The 17,733-nt window shown below is 37.6% G+C and overlaps 1 protein-coding gene across 1 annotated transcript in view; it reads left to right on the top strand.

Annotated features, from left to right (window-relative positions):
• Positions 1-240: 240 nt before the first annotated feature.
• Positions 241-17,733, top strand: part of LOC126198913 (DNA repair protein complementing XP-C cells homolog) — an 84,357-nt gene continuing 66,864 nt past the window's right edge. The window contains exon 1 of the mRNA XM_049935543.1: positions 241-2,942. Within this exon, the coding sequence (XP_049791500.1) occupies positions 711-2,942 (2,232 nt within the window). The 5' untranslated portion in view covers positions 241-710. The remainder of the gene's footprint in view (positions 2,943-17,733) is intronic.

Here is a 17,733-nt window from a genome sequence, read left to right on the forward strand (position 1 = left end):
TGATTTTAAAGTATCTAAAGGAAAACCAGGTTATAATCCCTGGGCAGAAATGATTCTCATCAATTGAGGGTTCCCTTTCTGCTAAATGTCGCACAGTAAGGATTAGAGCAAAAGTACAAAATTCCATTAGTTATAAGAAATACCCTTGCGTCTGAGTTCATATCGATTCAATGATACATGTTTTTAAAATATCCTTGCCAATGAAATGTCTGCCTTACGAGGATGTTTGTGAAATGGCGGTAATTCTAGACGAGCGTAATATAGAGAAAATTTTGTGTTTGACAGCTTGAAATCCGTAATTAACAGTTCTGACAGCGTTGTGTTTTAAATATCTACTGTAAACTGAGGCGGAATACAGAAGATAGTGTGTCGTCTGATATAATCATATTGTGTTATGTAAGATCGGTATATATTTCTTTGTTGTGTGCCGAAGTTACACGAGACGATCAAATAGTGCATAGAATATTAGTAGATGCCAGCTACTGCACGTTCAATTATTATCTGAGTATCTTTCAAAGTTGCTCATTTCTAGTTTCATTATTAAGCATTACAATCAGGAAATTGAGATAGAAAAAGAAAGGGCAATTTCCATTTAATCTTGTTATGTTTGTGGATTTCGTTACCTTTTATGTGCTTTATCCTAGTTGAGCTGTAGAGGAACTCAGGACAGCACACATTTCACCTTCATTTATACGAAATTAGTTTCAAATATGAGGACAAGGAATTCTAGTAAAAGATCTTCGTTGCGTGCACATACTCCTGAAAGTGACGAATCGCCGGAAAAGATAAAAAGAGTGTCACCAATACAGAAAGGTGTTGGAAAAAAGGCAAAATCAATTAAAAATGACAGTATAAGTTTCTCAGACAAAGGTTACGGTGGTAGTTCGTGCGAAGATGATACTGACTGGCAAAGAAGGGGAGCAACAAAAGCCTCAAATTCTGGATTTCTGTCGGGCAAAAAACGCAAGAGTGAAGATGCGGCTGATGAATCATCTGACAGTAGTTCCGATGACTTTCTAGTGCCGACACAGTCACTTGACTTAAACTCAGATTTCTTCAAGATTGAAAAAAAACCAGTTTCCGATTTCTCAGCAATAGAAAATAGTATTTTTGCTGACGTAAACAGGTTAAGTGAATCAGAAGACTCAGACGATGATTCGAAACCCATCGAAATAGAGAGAATAACGTGCAACCCAGGACTGGAGAAAGAAAATAAGACGATCAAGCCAGATTATTGTTCTGCAGGACCAGTAAACATAAAGGTGGAGGATGTTAGTGACATTAAACCAAGTTTAATTCAAAGTGGAAAGAAGACGCTCAATACAAAGCAGCGAAAGTCTTCTGATAAGAATGGCAAACAAAAGCAAAGTCAGCAATGTAAGACTTTGGTGAAGTCCAGTCGTATCAAAGCGGAAAACGATGGCAGTATACAAAAGGTCAAAACACAGGAAACTGGAAGGAAGCAGCTTCAAAAAGTCAAAGTGGAAGCCTTTACCCCTGATGTAAGTAAATTGGATGTGTCACAACTGCTAGCTTTGGGAGAAGGTCAGGATCCTAACCATAAACCTAAAGCTGTTGCTAAAACAAAAAGAAAAAATGTCTCGAAGAAGAACGTGGAGAGTGAAGAGGAAGGAATTAGTGATTGGGAAGAAGTAGATTCTGTTAATTTTGAAGAACAGCATATCAAACACAACATTCCTAAAGAAGGTATTGCTGTTACTGTGCAAGTTCCCAACATTCACCAGAAGAAGAAGAAGAAAGGTTTTGATATGGCAGCATATGTAAAACGTAGAATGAATAGGGTGCGGCGAGATATTCAAGTCCTTATGCATAAGGCACATTTGTTGTGTTGGATTGCTCATGGAAATTATGTGAATAAAATTGTGAATTCAGAGATTCTTATGGGATTGTCATTATCCTTGATACCTTCAAAGCACTGTTACCCTGACAAACATACAGATCTTGCCTATTTGCAACAAATTGTTCAGTGGTTTTCAAAAACTGTGGAAGTTCAAGAGAATGTTGATGACAAAGAAGAGCTGTTAAGTTCAATGCAGGTTCAGTTTCAAAAGAAGGTTGCAAAATCAAGAAGGGACATGGTACTAATGTTTGTGTGTGTGTTGCGCTCTTTGGGAATCAACACAAGGCTTATAATATCACTGCAGCCCCTGCCATTAAAGCCACCACTCTCAGAAATAAGTAACTTAACTTCAAAGAAACCATCAACTTCGAAAGGAAAGAAAATAAAGGGGGAGCAGCAAAAGAAGGCACAATCTGGGAGAAAAAAGGGTGCATCAGATACGTCAAAAGATGTCGTACGGAAAAGACGAGATGTCATGACAAAGGAAGAAGCTGTGAAGCGAATTAAAGAAGCAGCTGCAAAGAAAGTTGAACAAGCAGGGAAGTCAGATCAGAAAAAAAACAATAAAAGTCCTGTAGGCGATAAAAAAAATATAAAGTCTCAATTCGCAGGTGATTTATGTCGATCTTTGAGAGACAGAAAATCTGTGAAGAAGTATGTAGATGATCGTGACACCACAGACGATGATGAAAAAGTTCAGTGTGATCAAGAAAGTGACAAGGAAACAAAAACAATTAATACAAATTCCTCAGGTTCCAAGAAAAAGGTCAGTACCAATACTGAAAAAATAACTGTGAAAAATACAAAGAGGGGTAAAGCAAGCACCACTTGTACAGTAACACATTCTTCTGGAAGTGAAAGTGATTATACTGCAGAATTTAAAGAGAAGAAAACTAGGAAAGGTAGAACTGACCGTAGGGTATTGTCTTCTGATTCAGTATCTGATGGAGCATGTAGGGCGGACACCAAGAAGAAGAAAGACCGATGTGATGTATGGTTAGAAGTGTTTTTGGAATCTGAAGAGAAATGGATCTGCGTAGATGTATATCACCGACAGATTCATTGTGTGCGAGAACTTTCGGTACGTAGCTCATTTCTCCTGTAAGCAGTTGTAGCCCATATGAAAACTTTTGTTTCTGCTGTTGTAAATACAGATTTTTAACACAGCAACTAATTTTGATGAGAAAAGAGAAAGAAAGAGAGATTTATGTCAGAATGTAGTATAAATGTGTTATATAATATTTTTTTTGCAGTGGCTTAATATTCTTCAGCTGGATAGTGTCTTAGCATCATCTCTTGTAGCCTCTGATGTCTTGGAATTTCTTACGTGGTGTATTTTTCAAAAATTTTGCTTCTTGTTTTATTTTACCTCTCAATGTATATGCACAAGTGAAAGGTTGGATGTTGTTATAAACTATTTAGTGAATGGTTTTTGCTATGGTAAAAGTGTTATTCATTTTTTTGTCTGTCAACGTATCATTTTCTTGTTTTATTATATCCCCCCTCCCCCCCCCCCCCATGTTTTTTTAAAGGTATGGCTCACATCTTTAGCTGTCAGTAGACAGGTTGGTTGATTTTGGGGAAGGGACCAAACAGCAAGGTCATTCGTATGATCAGATTATGAAAGGATCAGGAAGGAAGTCTGCCATGCCCTTTCAAAAGAACCATGCTGACATTTTCCTGAAGCAATTTAGGGAAATCACGGAGAACCTAAATCAGGTTGGCCGGACACTGGTTCGAATTGTCATCCTCCCAAAAGCGAGTCAGTGTGTTAACCACTGTGACACCTCACTTGGTGTCAATAGACGGGCCTACTGTTTGGAGACTGATGTTGATCTGTGCAGTACATACAACATACTTAGGAAATCTGCGAAGTATCATACAATAAACAAACATAATTTCCACAAAAATATATGATTATTTCGAGAGCCCTCAGATGAAAATATTTAACAAGTGACAGACAATAAAAAGTGTGCATTGAAATTTAAAGGTATTCACAAATGAATTGAAAATATTTCTCACCGGGAAACTTGGAAACCACATAAAGTAGACTACAATGATGGAAATAAATAAGGAAATATGGAAAAAGATAGTTATTTTCAGTATACCATTCTTGTAAAAGGGATTATTGACTGGCTTTTGTGCTTGGTATTTGTACTGTAATTAGTTCTTTGAAAAGTAGCATGTTCTCTGTTTATTTATTCAAATAACTCCTATGGTGGGTTCAGTAAATCACCTTTGGTTTTCCTTCTTTGTGTTGAATTTCGTGGCTCTTAGATTTCATGCAGACTTCCTTCATTCCTGAGATCCCCCCTGTTATCTATTATGTCCAATCATGTCCATGGTTTTTCATATCTGCGTCAGTTTTGCAAACCGTGTAGGTTTGATTTTTTAACTGTTTAGTCAATGCAGTTCAATGCCTTTATTTATCATTAACAATATATGTTGTATGAATGTAGTCAATTCATAACCAGGTCAAGTCGCAGTAAAATTTCAAGGCAATCACCTTGCATCAGTAAATGTAAATAATTTTACTCTGTCATATCCAGATATGTTGTAAAAGCTATAAAAGCTAGGCATTATTAAAAGTTGTGGGATTACAGAAATGTCTGATTCCACCCATCATCAGTATGGCAGAAAACACTATTCTCAGCATCTCCAATATGGCACCTATGATGTCTATATACACACGCCAGCAAACTGAAAAATACGTATAAATAAGACAGTAACATCGCCCTCCAAAAATACAATCAAACTAACAGGACAACTGCGGGAAATTGGGGGTTTTAGGGTGTGACCAAGCTAAATATAACAGTAAAAAAAAAACAAGCTATGGTCCCAAAACACACAAAACGATGCTACACCTACAAAATCCACAGGAAGCTGACACTTCTCTTTACCTATACAGGTCAACCACAACTGTCGATACCACAAAAACAACACCTAAAACTAAAAAAATTGGAATTGGACATTTGCCTTGACCTACATAGGTCAACTATAACTGTTGATACCAAAATGCAAACACCATCAAGTATGAAAAATAGAATCGAACATCTCTCCTCACCTATATAGTTCAACCACAACTTTTGATGCAAAAAGCCAACACCTATAACTACAAAATATAGAACCAAAACCACCACACTTCAAAAACCCAAAAATTGAACGTCTATACATAAATTAAAACACTATCAGTACACCATAAATATACAAAACGTCACAACTCGAGAAGAATAGACCCTAAAAAACAATTACTTACCACCAACAAAGTCCGACGCTGCAGACTAGATCGGCTACTTGAAACACACACACACACACACACACACACACACACACACACACACACACACCACTCCTGTCACTAAACCCCCCCCCCACCAAAAAAAACTGTCACCCAACAAATAAAAACCACAAAATAAACAAAAACACAGCTTGCAAATCAACAACTGCAACAGAAAAAGGTCCTCTACAACATAATCAGTCTAATGTGCACAAAAACTAATAGAGGACCTATAACAGAAATATTATGTCAGCAAAACAATCTCTCTCATGGCCAACCTAGATTTCCTGGACCAGATAGCACGTCTAATGGAGCACCAGACATTATCATGCCTACACCACCACATGTACACATCCCTAATCCAAGACGCAAGAACTCTGGTCAACCTCATGTTCTCATGGCAAATACTACACTTCACAACCTCAGCAGTCAGTCCAAATAACTGGAGGAATTTAATAACGGACAACATGTCCTCCCCCATAACTGACCACAACATAGTACTGTTTTTCATCATCATATTCATACCTAACAACAAAAGCCACACGATAAATTAAACGTCTTACCACACCACAAACAGTGAACCAATAACACATAATGAAAAGCCAAACACATAAACAGCAAAAAGTAATTGATAACTTGCTGAAAAAACTTCCAATCCTTACATACCCAACTACAAATGCTGCCAATGACTTCACACATACAACACAAAATCTCAGATGAACCTAATACAAAATATTAGATTCAGCGCATACACACATCACCACCAGAGGGCACCATCAAACACAATAAGGTGACATCTACAACCAACGAACTCATAAACTCCACACTGTAATGACGTCACACACACCACCACTTTTACATCATGAGTTAAAGCAGACGGGAGGAATCGAGCACTTCCGTTGACACAGATTTAATTTAGCTCTACTTTGAATTTACGAAGTTCTGTAATTTTCTTTCTTGTATCTGGCAATGGACTAAAAGATAGGCTGGCTTGATAATGTATGCCTTGTTGTTCAAGTTTTTTTTTAATGTCTGTGCGAAAATCATCTGTTTCTTGTTTTGTAGTTATTCAATGTTGTTCAGTGTTGAAAATTGCTGCTGAGTTTTCAGAAAGCCCATATGTACATACATTAACATTCAAGTCAGGGAGCGTCAATATTTTAAATTCTTCAAGTATTTCCCTTAATAGCTCTCTACAGGGAACTACTTTCATTGTTCTAACAGCCCTTTTTTCAAGTTTGTTCAGCCACACGTGTTTCCCCATATCTGTGTAAGCTGTTCATATAAGTATAATAGGCACATAGCAATAATTCAGTGCTGCAACAGTCTCAAGGCATTCTTAGCACATAACTGCATTTACTTTGTTTTTATCCAAAAATGCTAGATGCTTCCCCCATCTCAAGTGCTCATCCGCCCACATGCTAAAATTTTTTTCGATGGAGCTGGTGCATTGGCATTATTACCTAACTCAACTGTTATGCTGCTTCTAGCTGTACTTACATTATTACTGAAATTCATCCATATCGTTTTTTGTTTATGACCAAAGTGCTATCTCTAAACCATTTTCCCACCTTATTTATTGTCATAGGTCGTCCTCTGCACATCCTCTTATAAAAATGCTTGTGTGCAAACATCACTGTGCTTATGGCTCTTACTTGGTTTGTCAAATCATTTATATGTGTGTATCATGAATAACAGAGCACCTGTTACAGAAGCCTGGGACACTCCATAGCCACTATAGCAGCTCCTAAACGGTCAGTACTACTGCACAATAATATTGTGCAATATTATTGATGTTCTCCCTACACTGGTCAATAATACTGTGCAATAATATTTAGGTTCAGACTATTAATTAAAGATGCTGTTGCCATGATAATTCCCTAATTTATTATCTTGGAATCTGATGCACGGTGTTTTTATTCATCATAAAATACTTGTACACTTCTAGAAGTGATTTCCTGCGATTCTGCTAAACCTTTCATTTAGATAAATGTGGTGCTACATGGCTAATCTCAGTGAGACAGTACTATGGCTTTAGCAATTGCTCCATAATCATTCGTTTCTTATTCTAAACATGACATTGAAGTAATTTTCATGTAACAAATTCTGAGAGTATAACCATCAGTTCGCTGGGATAAAATGTTTTTGTGTCAAAACTGACCAAATCGTTTTCATCAAAACTATAAATTTGAGTCTTGCACTCACCCACCACTGTTAAATTTCTGCAGACTCAGATAGCCATGATCAAAAACCAAAATACTCTAATGAAAGACATAATTCCACCTAGTCAGCGTACACCTATTATGCTACACCATCTTGCCACTGGGAATTCTATGGAATACTTTAAATTTACATGTCCAGTGTCATCTTAAAAGTATTTAATACATTGTTATAGAAATGTATCAGTCAATGTGCACTAAACGATTATTTGTGGGTAGGCAATGGACACACACACACACACACACACACACACACACACACACACTTTATTTATAATTTTTACATTAATTATTTTTTTAAATTGTCATTTGTGTCATTTCCTTGTATTTTCTAAGGGACAAGTCATACAATTCATTCATAACATTTGTGTTTTTGTGCTCATCTGCCCTGACATATTTCAATGCTGGCAATTTATACATTTCAATGCACTCAATCATAATACACTTTCTTCTACTTTTGAACTAATTTTCAACATCATAACAGCAATGAACAGTGAAGACAAAGATATCCAGTGTCTGTAGCATGCAAGAGACTGTCAAGGATGTTGTGCAATACTGCCCACAGGTGGCGCAATATTTCTGGACAGTGCAAAATATAAGTTTTTGATGTTCTCAGTATTACTGCCAACTTTATCAACCTCACACCTGTATGTTCAGTGTCATTATACTTCAGGAAATATTGCGCAATATTGCTGACTGTCTAAGGGCTGCTTATCAGAGAGATAAGATTTGAAACATTTGAAGGCCAGTTCCCAGACCCTTGTCTGCAGCTCGTGGTCTCACAGTCGCGTTGATGCTTCCCGAGCACTGGGTCCCGGGTTAGATTTCTGGCGGGGTCAGGGATTTTCACCTGCCTTGAGATGAATGGGTGTTTGTGTTGTCCTCATCATTTCATCATCATTCATGAATGTGGCGAGACTGGACTGAGTGAAGGTTGAGGATTTGTATGGGCGCTGATAACCACGCAGTTGAGCGCCCCACAAACCAGACATCATCATCATCGTCCCAGACCCCATAACAATCTAATTTAATAAGCAGTAAATCATGGCAGATTAGACCAGATCCTGTGGATAAATCTAAGAATATTCCACAGCTTAATTCATTTCTATCCAAGGCATGTAGGACCATTTTCATGAACTGAAAGATTGCTGCTTCTGTCAGTTTGTTCTTTCTAAACCTATTTTTGAGCATTAGTCAGTATTTTTATTTTGGAATTCAGCTATCAGCTAGCCTTTCATACATTGCTCCTTCAGTTACTTAAAAAAAAAAAAAAAAAAAAAAAAAAAAAAAAAAAAAACCCTGACAGTGGTCTATAATTATTTGTCAGTGTACTATCCTTTTTTAGAGTGGCTTTATTATGGATAACTTTAATTGTGATGGGAACACCCCAGTCCTGAAAGAAGTATTAATGATGTCAGTTAGCTAAGAATATATACTGATGGAACTATGTTTGATTACCTTGCCTGAAACTCCCTCAATACCACTGGACATTTTTTAAATTTATTAATAACATTTCTCTCCTCAGCTTCTGTCACTGGGTACAGAAGTATTGTCTTTTCACAAGTTGATGCTTTTATTTATTTATTGCATTGCACTTACTTTTAATTACGTTTGGTTCTATGTATGTGTTGAAAGCCTTCTATCACTTTACCCTCACTTTTGATTTTGAAGTTATGTGTTTTAGTTTTCCATTCCCCAATGCTAGTTTTTATAACATTCCCCATCAGTTTTGATTTATTGCTTCTGTGGTTGATATATAATACATTGCTTAGCGTTTTTGCTGTGTGTAATACTTTCCTGTAGAACCTTTGGTATTTTGTATAATATGGTTTTATTCGTGTGTCTGCTAAGATTTCTAGGGGTGATTGCTGATTTCTTAATATCTTGTGGTACAAATGTATTTGACTTTTTTGACTTGAATTCTTGTTAATGGCAATGCCATATCATAATAATATTTATAATCAGTGAAAAATGCTTCATACTTCTTGTCTACGCCATCAGTTTGTTCTCTGACCCAGTGCACCATTTTTAGCATACTATCGAAAATGGTTATGTTATCATTAACAAGTCTTCTCTGTACATATTTTTCAGTGAGTGTAGATTTCTTCTTGTTCCCATTCCTTATGATTTTAAAGCCATATGATCAGGGGATCTCCGGGTGGGGACTACTCAAGAGGACGTCGTTATCAGGAGAAAGAAAACTGGCATTCTACGGATCGGAGCGTGGAATGTCAGATCCCTTAATCTGGCAGGTAGGTTAGAAAATTTAAAAAGGGAAATGGATAGGTTAAAGTTAGATATAGTGGGAATTAGTGAAGTTCGGTGGCAGGAGGAACAAGACTTTTGGTCAGGTGATTACAGGGTTATAAATACAAAATCAAATAGGGGTAATGCAGGAGTAGGTTTAATGATGAATAAAAAAATAGGAGTACGGGTTAGCTACTACAAACAGCATAGTGAACGCATTATTGTGGCCAAGATAGACACAAAGCCCATGCCTACTACAGTAGTACAAGTTTATATGCCAACTAGCTCTGCAGATGATGAAGAAATTGATGAAATGTATGACGAGATAAAAGAAATTATTCAGGTAGTGAAGGGAGACGAAAATTTAATAGTCATGGGTGACTGGAATTCGTCAGTAGGAAAAGGGAGAGAAGGAAACATAGTAGGTGAATATGGATTGGGGGGAAGAAATGAAAGAGGAAGCCGCCTTGTAGAATTTTGCACAGAGCATAACTTAATCATAGCTAACACTTGGTTCAAGAATCATAAAAGAAGGTTGTATACCTGGAAGAATCCTGGAGATACTAATAGGTATCAGATAGATTATATAATGGTAAGACAGAGATTTAGGAACCAGGTTTTAAATTGTAAGACATTTCCAGGGGCAGATGTGGATTCTGACCACAATCTATTGGTTATGAACTGCAGATTGAAACTGAAGAAACTGCAAAAAGGTGGGAATTTAAGGAGATGGGACCTGGATAAACTGAAAGAACCAGAGGTTGTAGAGAGTTTCAGGGAGAGCATAAGGGAACAATTGACAGGAATGGGGGAAAGAAATACAGTAGAAGAAGAATGGGTAGCTCTGAGGGATGAAGTAGTGAAGGCAGCAGAGGATCAAGTAGGTAAAAAGACGAGGGCTAATAGAAATCCTTGGGCAACAGAAGAAATATTGAATTTAATTGATGAAAGGAGAAAATATAAAAATGCAGTAAATGAAGCAGGCAAAAGGGAATACAAACGTCTCAAAAATGAGATCGACAGAAAGTGCAGAATGGCTAAGCAGGGATGGCTAGACGACAAATGTAAGGATGTAGAGGCTTGTCTCACTAGGGGTAAGATAGATACTGCCTACAGGAAAATTAAAGAGACCTTTGGAGAGAAGAGAACCACTTGTATGAATATCAAGAGCTCAGATGGCAACCCAGTTCTAAGCAAAGATGGGAAGGCAGAAAGGTGGAAGGAGTATATAGAGGGTTTATACAAGGGCGATGTACTTGAGGACAGTATTATGGAAATGGAAGAGGATGTAGATGAAGATGAAATGGGAGATAAGATACTGCGTGAAGAGTTTGACAGAGCACTGAAAGACCTGAGTCGAAACAAGGCCCCGGGAGTAGACAACATTCCATTAGAACTACTGATGGCCTTGGGAGAGCCAGTCATGACAAAACTCTACCATCTGGTGAGCAAGATGTATGAGACAGGCGAAATACCCACAGACTTCAAGAAGAATATAATAATACCAATACCAAAGAAAGCAGGTGTTGACAGATGTGAAAATTACCGAACTATCAGTTTAATAAGTCACAGCTGCAAAATACTAACGCGAATTCTTTACAGACGAATGGAAAAACTGGTAGAAGCGGACCTCGGGGAAGATCAGTTTGGATTCCGTAGAAATGTTGGAACACGTGAGACAATACTAACCTTACGACTTATCTTAGAAGAAAGATTAAGGAAAGGCAAACCTACGTTTCTAGCATTTGTAGACTTAGAGAAAGCTTTTGACAACGTTAACTGGAATACTCTTTCAAATTCTGAAGGTGGCAGGGGTAAAATACAGGGAGCGAAAGGCTATTTACAATTTGTACAGAAACCAGATGGCAGTTATAAGAGTCGAGGGGCATGAAAGGGAAGCAGTGGTTGGGAAGGGAGTGAGACAGGGTTGTAGCCTCTCCCCGATGTTATTCAATCTGTATATTGAGCAAGCAGTAAAGGAAACAAAAGAAAAATTCGGAGTAGGTATTAAAATTCATGGAGAAGAAGTAAAAACTTTGAGGTTCACCGATGACATTGTAATTCTGTCAGAGACAGCAAAGGACTTGGAAGAGCAGTTGAACGGAATGGACAGTGTCTTGAAAGGAGGATATAAGATGAACATCAACAAAAACAAAACGAGGATAATGGAATGTAGTCAAATTAAATCGGGTGATGCTGAGGGGATTAGATTAGGAAATGAGACACTTAAAGTAGTAAAGGAGTTTTGCTATTTAGGGAGCAAAATAACTGATGATGGTCAAAGTAGAGATGATATAAAATGTAGACTGGCAATGGCAAGGAAATCGTTTCTGAGGAAGAGAAATTTGTTAACATCGAGTATAGATTTAAGTGTCAGGAAGTCGTTTCTGAAAGTATTTGTATGGAGTGTAGCCATGTATGGAAGTGAAACATGGACGATAAACAGTTTGGACAAGAAGAGAATAGAAGCTTCCGAAATGTGGTGCTACAGAAGAATGCTGAAGACAAGTTGGGTAGATCACGTAACTAATGAGGAGGTATTGAATAGGATTGGGGAGAAGAGAAGTTTGTGGCTCAACTTGACTAGAAGAAGGGATCGGTTGGTAGGACATGTTTTGAGGCATCAAGGGATCACAAATTTAGCATTGGAGGGCAGCGTGGAGGGTAAAAATCGTAGAGGGAGACCAAGAGATCAATACACTAAGCAGATTCAGAAGGATGTAGGTTGCAGTAGGTACTGGGAGATGAAGAAACTTGCACAGGATAGAGTAGCATGGAGAGCTGCATCAAACCAGTCTCAGGACTGAAGACCACAACAACAACAACAATGATCAGGGAAGCTGATGTATGTTACTTTAATATTATAGTCACAGTCCTGTTTGTTAGTAAATATCTCATCAAGTGTTGTTTTGTACCGACCCCATACCTGGTAGTTTTCCTCACAGGTGACTGCTTGTTATATGAGCTAAACAGATTTAATAATTGCACTATTTTCCAAGTACTTCTGTTAAAATTGATAGTCACCAAGCACTATTTGGTAAAATCACCTAAGTGGAACCTGTGGATGCAAGCAGTGATAATTTGACAGCCTGTCAGTTCACATATAAAATATTTAAAAAAAGCTTTCTGCACATTTCACCTTCCTAAGTTTTACCTCAATAGATTTAACACCACTCCTAACATATAAGCATACACCTCTACATTTATAAGTTCCCTGCTAGAGCTTCTTATCTGGTCAAAGTCTGTGATTTTTGCTACACAAATCTGGAGTTCTCATAACCAGTGCTCATTAGCACACAATACAGAAACCTTGTTAAGATTACAATTTAAAAGGACTTTAGCTCACACAGTTTGATACACCACAGCTAAGGGGTTGACCCCTAGATTTGATGAGTTGCTCACCTTGGAAGCCCCTTCACCCTGCTTGGCAGAAAAAAGTCCGAGTGTAAGTTGAAGACCAGCATGGTTAGTCTGTTGTTATCCATTCTGTGTAATTCTTTCAAGTGCAAGTTGTGGATATCTTTGGTTAGTCTGTTGTTATCCGTTCTGTATGTGTGTCCATAAATTTTGGTCTTCTTTTTCTCATTACATCAGTTAGCTTTTCCATTTTCAAATAGAGATCCATGTCTGATCTTAATTTGTATTCAACATTACTATTACTTATGGGTCCTAGTATTTTCCTTGAAATACTTCTTTCAACTTTTTCTAGTTTTTTAAGATTCCCGAATCTTGTAAGTTTGTGTTTCTGCTGCATACAGTGTTTCAGGCCCGTTGATAGTGTCAATTTAGTGTCACAGGACAAAGTTCTTTTGTTAGGTAGGCCTATGTTCATCATCATCATCATCATCATCATCTGGAATGCTCTTTCCATTTTATGTACTCTAGTTTCTATGACTATCGTTTCTTTCTCATTGCTTATTAGCCACTCTCCTAGATACTTAAAACAGTTTGTTTTAGGTGCTGTACTGTTATGAATTCTAAGATTTTGAGGGGCTTCATTGATAATAATTGTCATGAAGTTGTTTTTTCAAATGAAGTTTTAGTCCTGTTTTGTCTAGTCCTGTTTTGTCTGCTTCTTTATGTAATTCTGTGATTTGTTCTGTGGCACTATCCATTGAGTCAGTAATTAATGCCATGTCATCTGCAGAAACTAGACAATCTGTGGTGATTTTATTTGTGTTTCTTCTTAGTTGAACAAACTTACAAGGAGAGGTCTCCAGTGGTGGGATCAACTTTTTGAAATAATCTGTGTGGTGATGTAAGTTAAGGTCCCAGGTATCACACCTTGCAGCCATTCTACCTGGTGGGCCCTCGTTTACAAGCAATCGCTGTATCACTCAACAACTTTTAAATAAGGGATATTCAACAGACTGGTTCTGCAGCATAACTGTGAAGGTACAGGTCTCATGTGCAAAAGGTTGTTGGTTCATATCGTGTCAGGTACTTTGAAATTGCTTATTTTTAAATCTTTATTGAAATGACTTTAGTCATTAATTTTATTCAGTTAATTGCTTAAATGTAACTTTTCTGCGTTTGTTCCTTTGTCACACCATTTTGGTAACTGTTTTAACTTTTTCAGTTGCTCTGTTTTTCTTCATTCTTTGTTCACTTTGAATCTTTGTGCATGTGAATTAATTCTTTTTATTTATTAGTCATAATATTTAAACATTTAAAACTGCCAGTGTATCAGTTAAGAAAAGAAGAGGAAGCAATCTGTTTACCGTTGAATGTGTAGTGGTGTCATTGTATTTAAATACAAGAAGTAATTTTTTTGGCTGGTTGTTGTTGTTGTCTTCAGTCCTGAGACTGGTTTGATGCAGCTCTCCATGCTACTCTATCCTGTGCAAGCTTCTTCATCTCCCAGTACTTACTGCAACCTACATCCTTCTGAATCTGCTTAGTGTATTGATCTCTTGGTCTCCCTCTACGATTTTTACCCTCCACGCTGCCCTCCAATGCTAAATTTGTGATCCCTTGATGCCTCAGAACATGTCCTACCAACCGGTCCCTTCTTCTTGTCAAGTTGTGCCACAACCTCCTCTTCACTCCAATTCTATTCAACACCTGGCTGGTAATCATCATAAAAACCTGTAAAACAAACAGTGGAAACTCCGGGTAGGATTCTGGCCTGAGATGCTGGAGGTGGCGGTCATTTGTGCATGAGGTGTGCTTGCTTGTGTGTATGAATGGTGTGTGTTTCTCTTGTGCTGATGAAGGCTGTGGCCAAAAGCTCTATGTAATGTCTTTTAATTGTATCTGTGCGCAGCTTAATGTGTCTTCTTTATAGTAACTGGCAAACACTTAAAACATAAATTCTTATTTCACTGTGGCTAAAGTAAAACAGATGAAGCTTTGTAAGAAAGAAGGGATTACAAATAAAATCAAATTATAGCAAAATAAGGAAAGGAGGTAATAAATGCAATCACATTAGGGGGAGGGGGCGGGGCAGTAAAAGAATGATAAAATGGAAGAGTTTAAATTGAAATTAATAGGGTTATTAAAATGATATACCAAAGTGATACAAATAAGAAGTATTTCTTTTACACCAATAAATTGAGTCACAATAACAGCCACAGTCATTTTGATAAATAAAAAAATTAAAATTTTCAAAGCACCCTATGAGGTTGAAACCTACAACCTGTATCATGTGTAGCCTATACATTAACGATTATGCTGAGGAACTACTCTGCTAAACCACCCTTTCTTAAAACTGTAGAGTATCATGAAAAATTCCAAAATCATTTTTATCTATTACTTGCAAAAGAGAGCCCACCAGAATGAATGGCTCAAAGGTGTGATACCTGGGACCTTAACCTACCTGTACATCACAACATGGATGATTTTTAAAAAAGTTGATCCCATTGCTTGGGACCTCTCTTTGTTAGTATTGATGGAGTTTCTCCATTCCCTCAGGTATCTGATTTTCCTCATTCCCATTATGTTCTATAGTTTTAGTATTTGTTCTGCTCAAGACCTTCTCTTCCTAAATTGTGCTTGATACTCTCTCAGTTATGGGTCAAGTATTCCTTCAACTCCCTTTAAAAGTACCATCGACAAGATCTGATATGTCATTGGTAAGAGGGAGATCCCTCTGTAATTGTGAGGATTAGTTTGCCATCTGATTTTATGTAGTGAGTCTATTAATGCCAATTTCCTTCCTGAAGTCAAGCTGTTTGTTGTCCGAATTTCATTAATGGTTTATTTTTAAATTGTTTTATGATTTTTCTGGTTTCCACTATTGTTGGTGGCTCTGAATCTGGCTGTATTTAGATTACATTATGAAAATGAAATTTTTCTTTTGGTGGATTGCAATTGTGCAGTTCTTTGAGGTAGTGGATGGCAATTGTGTAGTTCTTTGAGGTAGTCCACAAGTATTCTGCAGTTCTGGGTGTTATTATATGCAGTCTTTTGTGTTTTTGGATCTGTAAACTGTAACCTTGGTGATGTGTATTTCTTTAAACTTTTTTTGAATGTTTTATAAAAGTTCCTCGTATTGGTTAAAGTGTGACTTGGTTGACATAAACTGATCTCCTATATGTTGTATTCTGATTTTTGAGATTTTTTGATGCATGTTTCCTTGCTCCTGCAAAATTTTTACTCTTCTTATGATTTTTATTTGTTCTCCAGATACTCCAAGCTCGTTATCTCTTTATAATTAACTCACCACCAACACCATTGTACCAGGCATGTTTCCATTTCTTTTTAAGAGGAATAGTTTCTTTTGCAGTGTGCATAATATGTGGCTATTCTTTTTTCCAACTGCATTTTGTGATCATTTTTTCTAGATAATTTCTATAGCTATGTCAAACTTCTTGGGTTGGTATTAGTTCTTTCTTCTGAATATTGGTCTAATCTTGAATTTATTGAAAGATAAGTAGTGATTTTAAAATAAGACGATGCGTTCGGCAACTATTATGTTGAAGACTTCCATTGCAGAGTGTCTACTTACACCAACATGATAGAGCTGTTTTGACCACAAATTGGATTGGGTTGCACCCAAGTTTTTTTTGTAAGAAGTTAGTTAAGTTACATGTTCCATGGATCATTTTGCACGATAGATCTTAATGAGTCATTTTACAATCACAGCACAAATTAATTTGTACGTACAGTTAAATTCTGAGCATTTGTAAGGTTTATATACCCCCCCCCCCCACCCTACACACACACACACACACACACACACACACACACACACACACACACACACACACAGAGGTGTGAGTTAGAATTCCTACCCACCCATTACAGTAATAGAATTTCTTCTGCGGAATTGAAAATTGAAAAAGTTGTCAAGGAAAAACATTTCCAGTTCTCGAATTTTACTTTTCTGTCTGTCAGACATTTTATGTCTCTGGGTAAGTGATCAGAAATTCTTGTTGCAGAATTGTGCACCCCTTTTTGCACTGAAGATGACCTTAATATGGAGAGATGAATGTCATTTACCCTTCTGGTATTGTAATTATGTACATCATTATTGCTTTTGTACTGTAGTTGATTATTTAACTTAATGAGGGAATAAATATACTGTCAACCAATAGTCAAATTTTCCAACTCCTTAAACAGATGTGTACAAGATAATCATCGCTGTGCACTACATATTATTCTTGCAGAACAATTTACCCCCTGCGGGTTCGGGGGTTAGAATAGGCCCGCGGTATTCCTGCCTGTCGTAAGAGGCGACTAAAAAGAGTCTCACATGTTTCGGCCTTATGTGATGGTCCCCTCTAGGGTTTGACCTCCATCTTTCTAAATTCTTCCGAAGAGCGAGCCAATTGGGGAAGGGCGCCTTATATGGTGCACTGTATTCGTCGTGCATTGAGACCTTTAGCCGGCTTTTACGTCGTTGCAATGGTGTCCCGCTCGTTTTCCATCTCTTGGGTGAGGATACGTCCCTGGGTGCGATTCCCCACACTGCACTCTGCAGTGTTTCTTTTAACTGCGATGACGACCTTGGACAGTTTTGCACCTAAGATCCAGCACGGTAGCCAGTCCGTTGTGGTGGGGCCGCCATGTACCCTGTTGGTTGTAGCTCCCTGACAACACAGGGATCGCTCTACTGATGCCTGCGCCGTTAACTCCCCACGTATGCCAAGGAGTAGATGCCTATCCTCCTGGGGTATCGGGACTCC

Source organism: Schistocerca nitens, chromosome 8 (genome assembly GCF_023898315.1).
Source record: "Schistocerca nitens isolate TAMUIC-IGC-003100 chromosome 8, iqSchNite1.1, whole genome shotgun sequence".
Classification (NCBI taxonomy): Eukaryota; Metazoa; Arthropoda; class Insecta; order Orthoptera; family Acrididae; genus Schistocerca; species Schistocerca nitens.